The 14718-nt window shown below is 34.9% G+C and overlaps 1 protein-coding gene across 3 annotated transcripts in view; it reads right to left on the reverse strand.

The window, feature by feature from the left end:
* The window catches only part of LOC138335313 (protein RRP5 homolog), a 34888-nt gene that overhangs the window by 3337 nt on the left and 16833 nt on the right, over window positions 1-14718 (reverse strand). For 2 of the 3 annotated variants that reach the window (XM_069284338.1, XM_069284339.1), the window contains 16 exons: window positions 14169-14282; window positions 13653-13720; window positions 12351-12488; window positions 11087-11180; window positions 10448-10530; window positions 9985-10047; window positions 8786-8873; window positions 8154-8237; window positions 6306-6405; window positions 5242-5488; window positions 4493-4612; window positions 3733-3846; window positions 3095-3392; window positions 2199-2348; window positions 1475-1543; window positions 773-957 (listed from right to left, as the gene is read on the reverse strand). In XM_069284338.1, the coding sequence (XP_069140439.1) occupies window positions 773-957; window positions 1475-1543; window positions 2199-2348; window positions 3095-3392; window positions 3733-3846; window positions 4493-4612; window positions 5242-5488; window positions 6306-6405; window positions 8154-8237; window positions 8786-8873; window positions 9985-10047; window positions 10448-10530; window positions 11087-11180; window positions 12351-12488; window positions 13653-13720; window positions 14169-14282 (2015 nt within the window). The remainder of the gene's footprint in view (window positions 1-772; window positions 958-1474; window positions 1544-2198; window positions 2349-3094; window positions 3393-3732; window positions 3847-4492; window positions 4613-5241; window positions 5489-6305; window positions 6406-8153; window positions 8238-8785; window positions 8874-9984; window positions 10048-10447; window positions 10531-11086; window positions 11181-12350; window positions 12489-13652; window positions 13721-14168; window positions 14283-14718) is intronic. The other variant, XM_069284341.1, reaches the window with a different exon arrangement.

Consider the following 14718-nt stretch of genomic DNA (forward strand, 5'->3'; position numbering starts at 1 on the left):
GAATTTGTTTCAAAATGGCGTGATATTATATATATAGTTGTAAAATTGCAATAAAACGCCGAGGTATGAAAGAAAAATACTCTTTCATTAGTGGATATGAAGGATAGGGATATTCTACCCTCGGGATCACAAAATGTTGCAAAACCCTCGACAAGCCTCAAGTTTTACTACATTTTCTGACCCTCAGGTAGAATATCCCTATCCTTCATATCCCCATATGAAAGAGTCTTATAGGATTTCTTTATATGTCTAAAACCTATAAATAACCATTTTGAAATACCAATTATGAATTAGAGCAAAATATTGTTGGATTCTTGTAATAAATAGCTCTGTCAATGTATGGTAAATCTCAATCTAAATGACATCCATATCCTAATTCTAACATCATTTCATACTGATCTGACTACATCCCATATGAGGTCACATTCAGGTGACCTTTGTGCCTCCTGTACTTCATTTTAATTTTGTATTCCTTATTTGGCTATATCAGATAAAAAAGACAAGGCATCATCACAGCATGTAAATATATATAAATGTGTTGATTTCTATATAGGTGAAATGGCTAGATATGCAAAAATTCTAAAGGTTTTGCAATTTTTTTCCATCCCTTAAAATACACTTTTGAGTTTCTGGAGTACGAAATTTGATTGGTCAACCCAAATTTTCATCAGAACATGGCCCAAAGTGGGAAGAGGTCAGATCCTCTATGAACTACATGTGAGAATAATGATTTCTTATCAGATCTAAAATGAGATCCAAATTAGAAACTAACCTAAATGAGATGGTTTTGAGCGCCCGCTCTGCCACAGCACGCGCCTTGTCAATCTCAGCTGTCTGGAGGTGAAAGGCCATGTACTGTAGCCACACAAGAGAACTGTCGGGGGAGGTCAGAACGAGGCGGTCAAACTCATCTACAGACTCAGGCTGATTGTCTCCCCCTAACTGACGTCTCTCAAACTGCAATACAAGTTTAGAATTTATTTAACTGTCAATGAGAACATGAAAGGTAACGTTTTTATTTAAATTCTTAAGCTGAATTAAAATCTTTTCATGTATTTGGTGATAAAAAGAAGAATCTTAAATAAATAAATGTAGTTTCTTGAGTATTTTTTATGAAACAGAAATATTTAAAAGATTAATTAGGTCAAGCAATAAAACATCTCACTCAATGGGACAAATTCACATACCATGTGATAATGATTGTGCTGGAATATGATTTCTAATGGTGATGGAATGACGCTAAAAGATGATAACCCACACTAACATCATTTCAGCATGAAAATTGCAAAGAGATACGTTCCATCACCACTGGAAATACTAGTACCACACACACGCTATCAGGTAATACGTGGTACATGAATTATTCTCATTGTCTTCCTGATCTCAGAAAAAAAAAACCTCAGAAAAAAAAAACCCATAATATAATCATATCTCAATATCCCCATTCCACACATTGATATAATAGTTCATTTACTTCATCTAGTTTCTTTTCTTCCTCTTTTCTCTCTGCCTGTATTTCAGCCTTCGTTTTCTTTTTGGTCCTCTGAAACAACAAGATATGTTTTCAACAATCAAAAACAACTGGAACACTATTTTTCTATCATTTTAACAATTACACAATCATATGTATTACAAACTACAAAGTACAATGTAATCTAACATCAGATTTTTGGAAAAAATTTTCAATAAGAATCTTCTATAAGAAGGAGAGAGTTATAAACTCATTAAGGTAATCTTGTACTGCAAATAGTGTAAAACCAAGGAAGCTAGCTACTTTTAAATTACAATGTACTGTTAACTGATTTGCAAAAATTGGCAATATACACTTGAAGTGTGCCAAAAATAGGTCATAAGCTTCAAAGATTGTGTTATAAAAAGATCAAATCACCAAAGATCAATAGTTAGTACCAATGGCTTTGAAATACTTAGCTACATGTATATGTCAATAGCTATATAGGCCTACCGTATTCGACCCAATAAGCGCCCAGTGCCATTAAAAAATTGAAAAAATGAAAAGGTGCTAAGAAGACGCTATTACTGCAAATCTATACTGTTTTGTGTAGTTTTGGTCTTTATTTATGCTTGGGCAATTGAAATTGAGGCCTCAAAAAGGGGAAGGGGCGCTTATAGGGACATGGGCGCTTATAGGGTAGAATACGGTATTTGGATTAGGACAGACACCTCAACATTGGACCTACCTGGTCTTCCTCGTCACTGTCATCTTCGTCGCTGTCTGACTGTGTTGTGACAGCGTCCCTGGCTAGGTCAGCGTCCCAGGAGAGTCCAGTTGTTATGGAAAGTCGTGGCATCTTATCAACTTCACAGGCAGGCAGAGTAGCAAGCACCTGCTAATTACAGACATGTTAGGTTACTAATAATGGCCACAAATTAAAACTCTTGATAGTTTTGATTTATTCTTTTATTGATGTCACAACTACATGTATTGCTTTTTTTTCAGAATTATTCATAATTTTTTTTTTTAATTAAAGACTGTTCATATAAGTCTATCTTCTGTCTTATCTGTAGGAGATTAGGATAAATACTGTAAAGTCAGTTATTTTTTGTATGGTTGTATTTTCAGTTTCACAGGATGTTGCTATGGTCACGAAAATATGATCCACAAACAAATTGAGAAATGGATGGAATTATATATACTAGGTTACAATATGATTATAGTCAAATCATGATATTTCAAAACAGCTAAAAAACATTTTTTTTTAATCCAAATCATAAAAACATTTTGACATGTGAAAATATATGGTAATCATTTTTAAATGCATACAGTATAAAATCATAATTAAATTTTTAATTCAATGATATTACAACTGCTGTATGTTTTGTTCCTAAGATTTTTTATCATAAATAATTGTCTTGACATAATGGTCTAGCTTTCATTTCATCACTTATAGAAAGGGGAATAAAGTTAACGGTCTGGCTTTCATTTCATCACTTATAGAAAGGGGAATAAAGTTAACGGTCTGGCTTTCATTTCATCACTTATAGAAAGGGGAATAAAGTTAATATATCATTCAAGCCCTAAAATTAGAACAGTCCAAGTGTTTGCTCAGAGATAAATTAATTAAATATGTAATACATTCTCTTCATTATCTGCCTGATCGTCTACAGGTTTGGTCTCCTTTATCACTGATTTTATCTTGTCTTTCTTTTTCTTCACTTTCTTCACTTCTGTTTCCCCGTCTGACTCCTGGGAGAAGTTCCCTCCGTTTGTATTCTTCGTGTCTGTCTCCGAGTTTTTTCGTTTTCGAGCCTTGACCTCTGTATTGTCGGACTCTGTGTCGTAGGTGTTTGATCCTGTCCTCATGTCCGTTGGGACGAGGTCCGTTACACCAGTCCGACTTTCTCTCAAGGATAGCATCACTGAATCCTCCACACTGAATGTACACAAGAATATATTGTGGTAATCTACATCATACAAATAAATTATGTTTTTAATTTGTATTTGTCTCCATCAATTTATAGTTATCATTTGATCTACCATAAACATCATCAGCGATGACAATATTTGTGATAAAAGTGATAAAAATGATATGAAGATGACAATGATGATGACAATAGATGATCATGATAGAGATTATGCCCTTTCTAACCTCATGTGATCCTATGAGAAATATGATATCTCAGTACAGTAATTTGATCATAACATTACAGGTAAGATTATTTTTAAGCCATGTTTCTTCTCAATATAATTGTTTTCCTTTTAGAAATGCTTACCTGAGTACGCGTGCGGTGACCACCCGTCCCTTGTAGAACACTGCCCCACGTGACTTCACTTGGTAGTCTGACAATTCTCCGCGACTCACTGTCCCATGGACTCCATTCCCTATGCTGTACAAATCAAATAGGGATGTAAACGACTACAGCTAGCTCATATGGTAGAAATTTACTAGAACAGCTACTGTAAGCCAATGTCTAACTAATACCCCTACTCCCCATTTTTTTGACCATTATGCCTAAATTTCACCCATTATGTCTCCATGGTAACCGTTATTGAAGCATGTGATGTGTCAAAATATCATTTTAAACATTCATACGAATTTATAAACATATGTTACAACAATTGACCAAGTTTGAATAAAATCGATCCAAAAGCTTATAATGAGTTATTTGTCATTACCCATAACTTGTATAATGACATATTTAACCATGGCAACAACATTTTTGACAAAAGAAAACCTGTATGGACAATGTACCCGTGTTCCCAAACATTGCTGCAAATTTTCATTGAAATTGATCTAGTAGTTTCGGAGGAGTTGTCATGACTACAACATTTTCTAGAAGCAGGCAGACAAGCTGATACCAGTATATCCCATTGTTATCCCCTAAACTTTGATATTAAACATGGTTAACAAAAAGCTCAAACTTCATCAAAACTTAGTAACTTCAATTCCTCAATATTTAACTTTATATCAATTTTTTTAACTGAAGTCCCCTTTTGACTTTTGTATTGGGGCTTTGTCCATACACTACTCACCATACTGTCAGTACATCCTTGTTGAAGCCGATGATGTAACCACGCAGAATCTGATCCTTGGTGACAGCATCAACACCGTCTATTTCTGGGTCCTTGATCTTATTTGACTTCTTCATTTTCCTACAGTAAGATCAATTATAATTAGGTCCTATTTGTATTTAAACAATTATAAAAGCTATTTAATAGCAAATCAAAGTGATTTCATTTTTAAAGCTTATATCAATATGCAGTATAGTTATATTATATACATGTAGTTAAAGTTTATGAAGTAGACTAAGTGTTCTCTATTTTTCGTATGTTGATCAATGTTGTCGTCCATATACAGTGAAATAAATTTAGTACAGTCGTGTAATAGTAACAATATGTTTTTTATAGCTGCATGGAATTTTCAAATAATGGCAAATTAAATCAATTTCAATTTATGTATGAGCATTTCTTACATAAGGCTACTAAATACAGTATCTAGCTAAAATAGTGCAGATAGAATGTTTGAGTAAGCTGTCAAACAGGGAATATGTGTAGTAAATAAATGCTCTCCAGAAGAAATCAGACATAAAAACTTTTTTCTTTTCTTCAAAAATTTCATAATTGTGCAACATTCCAAGATCACCAGGGTCGTTCAACAGGGACCCGTCAGGTCAATCAATAGAGTATCTGGCTAGTGTTCCGAAGACCCCAGTTTGAACCTGTCTGACCGTAATTTATGACCCTATTGCAATAGAAACCAACTAAGCCCGAGTTTGACTTACTTGAGTCTTGACTGTCGTAGTGACACTGCACACATCTTAGCCTGTTTGTCCACAGACAGGATACAACATTCCACAATCTGGCCACGTTTGTAACTGCGGAGCGGGTTATCTGTGAAGGTATCAGATAAATCCGTACAGGAAGCAACACCTTTGTATCCCATGGACATGGAAAGCTGAAGTTCAAGGCCAAATGTGGTAGTCAGCACACATGCTCGTACTTTTTTCCCTACATCTATCACGCCTTGGTCTGTGAAGTAAAACAAACATCTTTATTAATGGAACATATTGTCTCTCAAATGATATTCATTGCAGTGTATACATTAACACAAAATATGTCAGATAATCTTTCTGAGGTCATGTCACCGATACAAAGGCAATTTTATTTTAAAATATAAAGCCTCAGAATTAGGGTTAGGTTTATTTTGTGTTACATTCTATGAACAGCTAGAGTCATATTAAAGAATGTGTCAGGTTTAGGAGGTATATGAAAGTCAGAGTACCCTGGGAAAATCATCGACCTACAGTCAGTACCTAGAAATTGCCCCATGGTGGTTTCAAACTCACAACCCAAAGTTAAACGGCAAGTGGTATTAAGTTGGAACACTTGAACCACTCAGTCACCAGTTCCTATTTAGAGATAACTATAATACAGGCAAATGACTAGTTATCAATGGCATTCTAAATAGATGTTTTCAAATAAAATCACACATTTTAAACTTGAATATATGAAGTTTTTTAACTGTCATGAATTCAGCTTCTTCTCAGAGAAAAGTTTCTGTCATGATGTTAAATTGGGCATGTATATATTTAATAACATGTAACCCTGATGAATACAAGCCACAATAAATTTCTTGGTTTGAGTGAACATCTATTTAGTGTTGGGACTAGTAATTAAGTAGTACCAAGATGGATCCCTGCCATAGGCAGAGATTAGAGTTTATACCAATTCTGTGCTCGCTGTAACATAAATCTTGACTATAAACAACCAACAAGCTACATTTGTATATATTTTCCACAAATGAATCCAATATTTATATTTTCATCTTAATCATCGTACACATTACCTGTGAAGGAAAGGTCCAACTTTTTACAGTTGTCTGCCCCTATCACAGTGGCAGTGTATGCCTGGCCTCGAACAAAGTGTGTCTCCGGGTCCTCTAGTACCTGTAGAAAACGCTTCATCTGTATAGTCAAAATTGTCTATATAGACCAATCAATTCAGGTATGTGGTCATTATACAGAGAGGGTTTGTATAGAAGGTTCTGCCTTACAAAGGTAACGGATTGGGCAATATTTAGCTGTGATGGAACATCTTAATATTAGTTCCTTCATACAATAATTCTAAAATACAGATAAATAAAGATAAAATATCACAGATTTGCATGTTGATATGATTTTTTTACCCCGCTTCAATTCTTTTTAACCAGTTATAATTACACAGGTAAAATTTGTCACAATTTTAACTTAAAAAGAAGAGTTTTGTTAGATTTAAATGTTAAAATTTTGTGAATCAAATTTTCATGATCATAGCAATAAGCCCCAAAAATAGCATCCCCAATTTTAAATTTCATCACTGTTAACAAAGCATTCAATCTGATTAAAACACAGATCCTTATAATCACTCCGTTCAATAGAAGATCTGACAATAGCCCATAAGGGGTCACGTCCATATGACCTTTATACCACGTGTTCTTCAGAGCAAATGCAGTTTCTACACCTTACAACATAAATTGAAATCGTCTTTTCGCCCCAGTATACATATGCAATTAGCTTTGTTGTGCACTTCGGGCGAGATGACTACATACACGGAAATAATTTGGACAGCTTTTTCAAACCATTTCGTCCCCAGTCAAGATTCTGACAGTGCCAATTTCATTGGCCATTTTGAAAGGTCATCTTGAACTGACGCCTAATGGGATGTTCTTAGATCCTCTTATCCAACGTAGTGATAATAAGAATCTGTATTTTAGTCAGATTGCAAAGCAGGCAATCTAATTAAAATTAGACTTCTAATTCCACTCCACTACGATACTCTACATTACGCTCCAATACAAGATCTAACGATGCCCCGTTCGGGGTCATCTCAGCATGACCCCTATGGTTAGCCAATCAGCGTGTCGCCTACCGAATCTTCGGTGTGGTTGATTCATTCGGAAGTGTAAATGGATAATAGTACGTCACGAGATGTTCCGATTCTAGGCCAGAGGTCATGCTGAGGTGAACTCGAACGAGGCATCGTTTAATCTTGTATTGGAGCATAACGTAGAGTATCGCAGTGGGGTGGAATTACAAGTCTAATTTTAATTAGATTGCAAAGCATTCAATCTTAAATTAGTCAAACTTCTATGATTTAAATTTTTTTTGCTGGATTTTATCACTGAATGAAACTTTTTGCTAGATCCAGAATTCCTAGACTTTGTTATATTTTTGACAAAGTCATTTATGATTAATAAAAAAAATTTACATATCAAAGCATACTTTATAATTACTCACTACTTTACTTCAAATCTTTAGACTTTATGATTATTCCCTACATTCAAGTTTTAGACTTTGTATTTACTTACGGTGAGGTCGTTCGACAGGTTTGCTAGGCTGACTTGACCTTGGACTGTTTTAGACTTTTATTTACTTACCGTGAGGTCGTCTGACAGGTTTGATAGGCTGACCTGACCTTGGACTGTTGTGCTCACACTAACATTGAGGTTTTAGACCTTGTATTTACTTACAGTGAGGTCGTCCGACAGGTTTGCTAGGCTGACCTGACCTTGGACTGTTGTGCTCACACTAACATTGAGGTTTTAGACTTTGTATTTACTTACTGTGAGGTCGTCCGACAGGTTTGCTAGGCTGACCTGACCTTGGACTGTTGTGCTCACACTAACATTGAGGTTTTAGACCTTTTATTTACTTACCGTGAGGTCGTCCGACAGGTTTGCTAGGCTGACCTGACCTTGGACTGTTGTGCTCACACTAACATGAAGAATACCTTTGTGGAACTGAAACAATAAAACACATAAATAATGAGTAAACATTCAATCACTAATACAAAGTTTGTATTGTAAAAACAAATATTTCTTCTTAAAAATATTTTAAACTCGGGGACAAATTACATGTCTTCAAATGTTTAAAACTATCATACCATTTTAACTTAGACTAATAGCCAAAATATAAATTGATTCAGTAGTAAATGAATTACACTGCACTTGATCTCTGAGTCCTTTTGAAGGTGCTTCAATTTTCATTAAATCATCCGTTATGATAAAACATAGCTTTAAAAAGTGAATCATGTCAGCAAGTTAAAACAAGAACATGAGTTACAGATTGTACATTTCTTTGTGAAACAATGATTATTCTGAATAAAAACCAATAATCAGTTTGCTATAAGTAAAAATGCATACACTGAAGTGATCAAGCAGAGATGTCTACTACAGCAACTATTTTTACAATATCAAACATATCTCTAATAATATCAAAAGTTGCCATCTATCAATCAAAATTATTATTTCTAGAAGCAAGTCAGTTCCCTAATTCAACAAGTACTTACATTTTGAACGAAGGCGTGTACACGATCTCCTATGTTGTATGTAAGTTCTGTTTCATCCACGGAATCTAGACCCTCTTTCTTCAGTTTACTGTAGTTCAATTAGAATCACATTTCAGATATTTTTTATAAGTATCAAAGTACGTCATATGATTTCAAATACTAAAGAATGAAGATGATTGTGCTTTATCAGAGAAACCAAACAATATGCATTCTTCTTAAGAAATGTATATATATTCTTTTGAAAGTTGTAAATGCTATTTACTGAAAAAAAAACTTTCTTTCTGAGCTACTAAATTTCAAAATTTCCATTTGAAAGATATTTATGGTTATAAAGTTTTGTGGATCTAAAATTTAAGGGATATACATGTCGGTAACTCTTATTATAATTGTGGAAGATATCAATTTGCACAGATAATTTGCGCAAACCTTGAGAATAAAATTAGCAAAAAACCAGGGGGAAACATGAGACCCCAGGGTCATATAATTCACAATTTTTGTAAAGGACCTTAAGACCTTTCCATCTATGAAGAGTATTTGATTCTACCAGTTCCAGAATTTCAGAAGAAGATTTTTGAAGTTTTAGCCTATTTGACCCCTTTTGGCCACACCCGGAAGGTCCCTGGGGGTCAGTCATGGAAAATTTGTTAATAGGATTCAATGGCCATCTCATAGGGATAATTCTGACAACATTTGACTAATTTCCTATTACAAATGACCAAATAATGCTCAAAAATGTGTTTTCCCTATATAAACTATAGTAAACTTAACCCCCTCCCCAGGGGGAAACCTGAGACCCCAGGGTCATATAATTCACAATTTTTGTAAAGAGCCTCGAGACCTTTCTATCTATGAAGAGTATTTGATTCTACCACATCTGTGAGTGGAGAAGAAGATTTTTTGAAATTTTAGCCAATTTTCCCCATTTTGACCCCTCCCGCAGCCCCCTGGTGGGTGGGGGTCATATATTTCACAGTTTTGATTGGCCTTATGCCTTAGAAGGTTAGTGCAAAATTTCTTTGTAATTGCTTTAGCGGTTTTTGAGAAGAAGTTGAAAATGTAAATTGTTTACAGACACACAACACACGACAACGGATAAAAGGGCGATTAGAACAGATTACTTAAGACTTCGTCTCAGGTGACCTAAAAAATTAATCGCACATGAATTAAAGTGGAATCATTATAATTCCTTCAGTACTGACCTTGGTTTGATGGAGCACTCCAATAAGGCATATTTACGGTTTGGGTGGCTAATGGGCAGGTAACTGTATATACACATAAACATAGAATTAGCTTTAATCCATGATCGGTTGTAAAAAAAGAACATAAAACTGAACCAACCGAATACAAATAATTTAGTCTGAGTAGCATATAATAGCTGTCCTGTGTGGATTTTAATTTAAATTTGTCATTTAACTGTAAGTTTATCCCTCTGTAAATCAATTGACCCCGACCTTCAACAATTTAACAGCCTGTCCGTTTTCCCTACACTAAATTTGCTGATCTTGACCTTGATTGATTCAATTACAGTCAGTTATTTGTATTTTTTCTTACTTTTAATTATGAACATGATCTTGATGAATGTAACAAAAGTTGGCTATATTTTATTTACTTTCCTTGAATCAATCAACCTTGACCTTGATTAATTAATCTACAAACAATTACCTGTATGTTTTTCCTTCTCTGAATCCAATGACCTTGACCTTGATATCTTCTCCTTCCTGAAGGTCAGTTAGTGGCATCTCACCCTGATCCAAATTAATCCATTTATGTCACTTTACATGATTTTTAAATCTGACAGAGTTATGCCAGAAGGTGTGTGTTCAGGATGGAATAGAGCCCATGCGCTCTCTCATGCATGAATGAAAAAATGTATGCTGGCAAACACATGATGTCACAATCAACACCTACCCAAAAGAGCAGATAACTCCTTAATATGCACAGACAGTATATATAGAGTTAGATTAGTCACAATTATTGACCCTGATGTAAAATGTACATCCTTTTTTGAAGGAATTGAACTTTTCGAAATTCCCAAGGGGCTTATTTCACATGTTTTAACTTTTAACCTCAAGAAAGTCTTACTTAATAACCCCCTTTGAAGAATTTTAAGCTTTATTTTTGCATATATTGACCTGTTTTTTCAGATGGTATAGTCAGATTTTTGAGGAGGAAAATGTAGCGGTCATACAAGGATTTAAACCTGGGACCTTCAAACACTAGCCATATGAGCTACCACGCCCCGATGTTCGACCTAGTCCAGTCCAATTCCACCTCTTTACATACCAAGTACATTATACTTACATTATCAATAGTGTCTGTGATTTCTGAGATGTGAACTCGACCATACGTGTTTCCCACAACAATGTTTATCTGCATCGGGAATACTGCCTTTATTCTGAAATACAACCAGACAACATCAGGTACAATGTCTTTACTCTCAAATACAATCATGCAACATTTACATACAAATTAATTCTAACCCTCGTTATGGAGTCTTCGGAAATTTAAGCTGTACATATATGTACTTTTAGTCCAAACTGAACTTTTGTACAACATTCCAACAAGAACATGAACAAGATGGGCCTTAACGGTCATGTGACTATCAATTTAACAAAAAACATGTTGTTTTAAAATTGTAGCCTATTTGACCCCTGTGACCTTGGATGAAGTTCAGGTCATTCCCATAACAAACTTTGCAGAATGCTACAGACCCAATATCAGGTTGTTAGCCCTCCTACTTATTCACAAGTATTTGTTTAAATATTTAAGCCTATTTGACTCCTGTGATCTTGAATCTTGGCCAATGTCATTCAATGGAGTACATTTGGAATCCCTTCCTCCAAGCAGGTCACAGGCCCAATATCAGGTCCCTAGGGCTTTTAGTTATTAACAAGAAGACATCTAAACATTTTAGTTCTTTTGACCTGTGACATTGATTGAAGGTCATGGTAATTCAATTAAACAAAATTGGTAGCCCTTCATCCCATCGTGCAAAAGGCCCATTATCTGTATCCTTCAAGCTATTGAGAAGTCATTTGAATGAAAAAATGTATGCACAGTGGACGATGACAGATGGAACATGATGACTATAGGTCATCCTGACCTTTTGGTCAGATGTCCTAAAAATTCCATATATAACAATTCTCATAGTTTGTTTGTGCTTGAAAGCAAATTGTCCAAGGAAATAATTAAGTTAATTTAATGGCACAAAAATGTAACGTAACAATGTAAACAATGACATTGCATAGCGATTTTGAGAAAGTAGGAACTAAAACTATAAATCAATAGCTATCTAATACTCCCAAACCCATCGTCTATTTTTGAAGTAATTCTGTTGATTACTAGTTCATAATTTATGTAAATTTTAAAATTTTAAAATACTGACCATGAAAACAGAATTTTATAAACAAATAATGCTTTCATTGTATTCGGCATCCTGGAAAATCAATGATCATCCACTTTCATTGGATGGAGATAAAGTAAGACTTCTAACCAATCAGAGGCCTTTATTTGGTTACCATCATGATGGCGATTGGGGAATTTGATGGTATTTTCTTTGACCTACCTGGCAGTGATGATATCGCCGGCCTTGTAATCATGAGGAGTTTTTACGTTCCTCAACATCTCACTATCTACTCCCTGTATCTCTAACTTCCTCTTCTCGTGTAGCTCAAGTGAACACAGGACATGTGACTTCTCTACCCTACAGAGATAAGAAAAATGTGTTCATGTATCAATTAAAATCAAAATAAATTAGAAGAGTCAATTTTAAGGTATGAAAATCAAATAAAATCAGACTTATCATTGCTGTTAATCATTGATTTAGATGTGTACATTAAAACTGATACATTGTACTTACTTTTTAACTATAACAGGATGGACCTGCCCTGGGTAAAACTGATACAGTGTACTTACTTTTTAACTAAAACAGGATGGACCTGTCCTGGGAAAAACTGATATATTGTACTTACTTTTTAACTAAAACAGGATGGACCTGCCCTGGGTAAAACTGATACATTGTACTTACTTTTTAACTATAACAGGATGGACCTGCCCTGGGTAAAACTGATACATTGTACTTACTTTTTAACTATAACAGGATGGACCTGCCCTGGGTAAAACTGGTACATTGTACTTACTTTTTAACTATAACAGGATGGACCTGCCCTCGGTAAAACTGATATATTGTACTTACTTTTTAACTTTAACAGGATGGACCTGCCCTCGGTAAAACTGATATATTGTACTTACTTTTTAACTATAACAGGATGGACCTGCCTTGGGTAAAACTGATACATTGTACTTACTTTTTAAATATAACAGGATGGACCTGCCCAGGGTAAAACTGGTACATTGTACTTACTTTTTAACTATAACAGGATGGACCTGTCCTGGGTAAAACTGATATTTTGTACTTACTTTTTAACTATAACAGGATGGACCTGCCCTGGGTAAAACTGATACATTGTACTTACTTTTTAACTATAACAGGATGGACCTGCCCTGGGTAAAACTGGTACATTGTACTTACTTTTTAACTATAACAGGATGGACCTGCCCTGGGTAAAACTGGTATATTGTACTTACTTTTTAACTATAACAGGATGGACCTGTCCTGGGTAAAACTGATATTTTGTACTTACTTTTTAACTATAACAGGATGGACCTGCCCTGGGTAAAACTGGTACATTGTACTTACTTTTTAACTATAACAGGATGGACCTGCCCTGGGTAAAACTGGTACATTGTACTTACTTTTTAACTATAACAGGATGGACCTGCCCTGGGTAAAACTGATATATTGTACTTACTTTTTAACTATAACAGGATGGACCTGTCCTGGGTAAAACTGACATATTGTACTTACTTTTTAACTATAACAGGATGGACCTGTCCTGGGTAAAACTGGTATACCTCCAGTACATCGTTCAGGTGCTATAATACAAACAATATATATTCACAGGAATCACACAGAGAGGCATTTTCTATTTAATAACATTTATCTCAAATTATTGTAATGGGGCACAGTTAATGTCTTATTAGATTAAATGCTATCATCTACCATACCATTTCTAACATTTAACATTTATTGGTTATTTAAACAAGAACATTTAATTTGTCAATCCCTTATTTTGTTGTAATGTGAATGGGTATTAAAGTGCCACCTTGGCATACACCTTTGAATGTTTAAACCAGACTTTATTGACCTCTGATCTTTTGACCAAAGCCATAATTGATTACCTAAAAAAATGATTATGATTTTATCAGAAGTTCCTGATAAAAGCTCCAATGTATAAAATCATGATAACTGACACAGGCTATGGTCAATATCCTGCTTTTTACCTTTTTGTCATGCTGGGAGAATAATAAAGAAGAATTTTACCCTTTTGACAGGAATGTAAGCTAAAATCCCTGCCCCTGGTCCTTTGAGAGCACCTAATGCAAAATTCTTCTTCACCAACACAATTCTGCAGTTGAGTTTCTGGTCAATTGTGACCTGTCAGAGGAGAAAAGAAAAGTAACAATTACAGTCGTTGGGTGGTGTAGTAGATAAGCTATTCGACTTTCACATAGTCAGCTTGGCTCAACTCCAAGTACATTTGTGTTATGCAAAACCATGTGGGGTATTTCTGGACACTTCAGTTCCTCCCACAATTAGGCCCATTTCATTGCCTGCCTTCATCTGGCCCCGATTTCTTGAAACAGACTTAAGTCAAAAAGGGACTTAAGTCATAAATTTTCATATAAGTTACATAAGGAGAAAAACTTAAGTTTTGACTTGAGTCTCAACTTTTGTTTCGAGAAATTGGGGCCTGGTCCATCTATAGTGATTTGTATACTGGTAAGTTGTATTTAACTTCACAATTGATGTAAAACAATTAAGTCTATATTCCGTATCTTAAACAAAACATCCATAAGTAGTTATTATTACC

The sequence above is a fragment of the Argopecten irradians genome, chromosome 11 (genome assembly GCF_041381155.1).
Source record: "Argopecten irradians isolate NY chromosome 11, Ai_NY, whole genome shotgun sequence".
Classification (NCBI taxonomy): domain Eukaryota; kingdom Metazoa; phylum Mollusca; class Bivalvia; order Pectinida; family Pectinidae; genus Argopecten; species Argopecten irradians.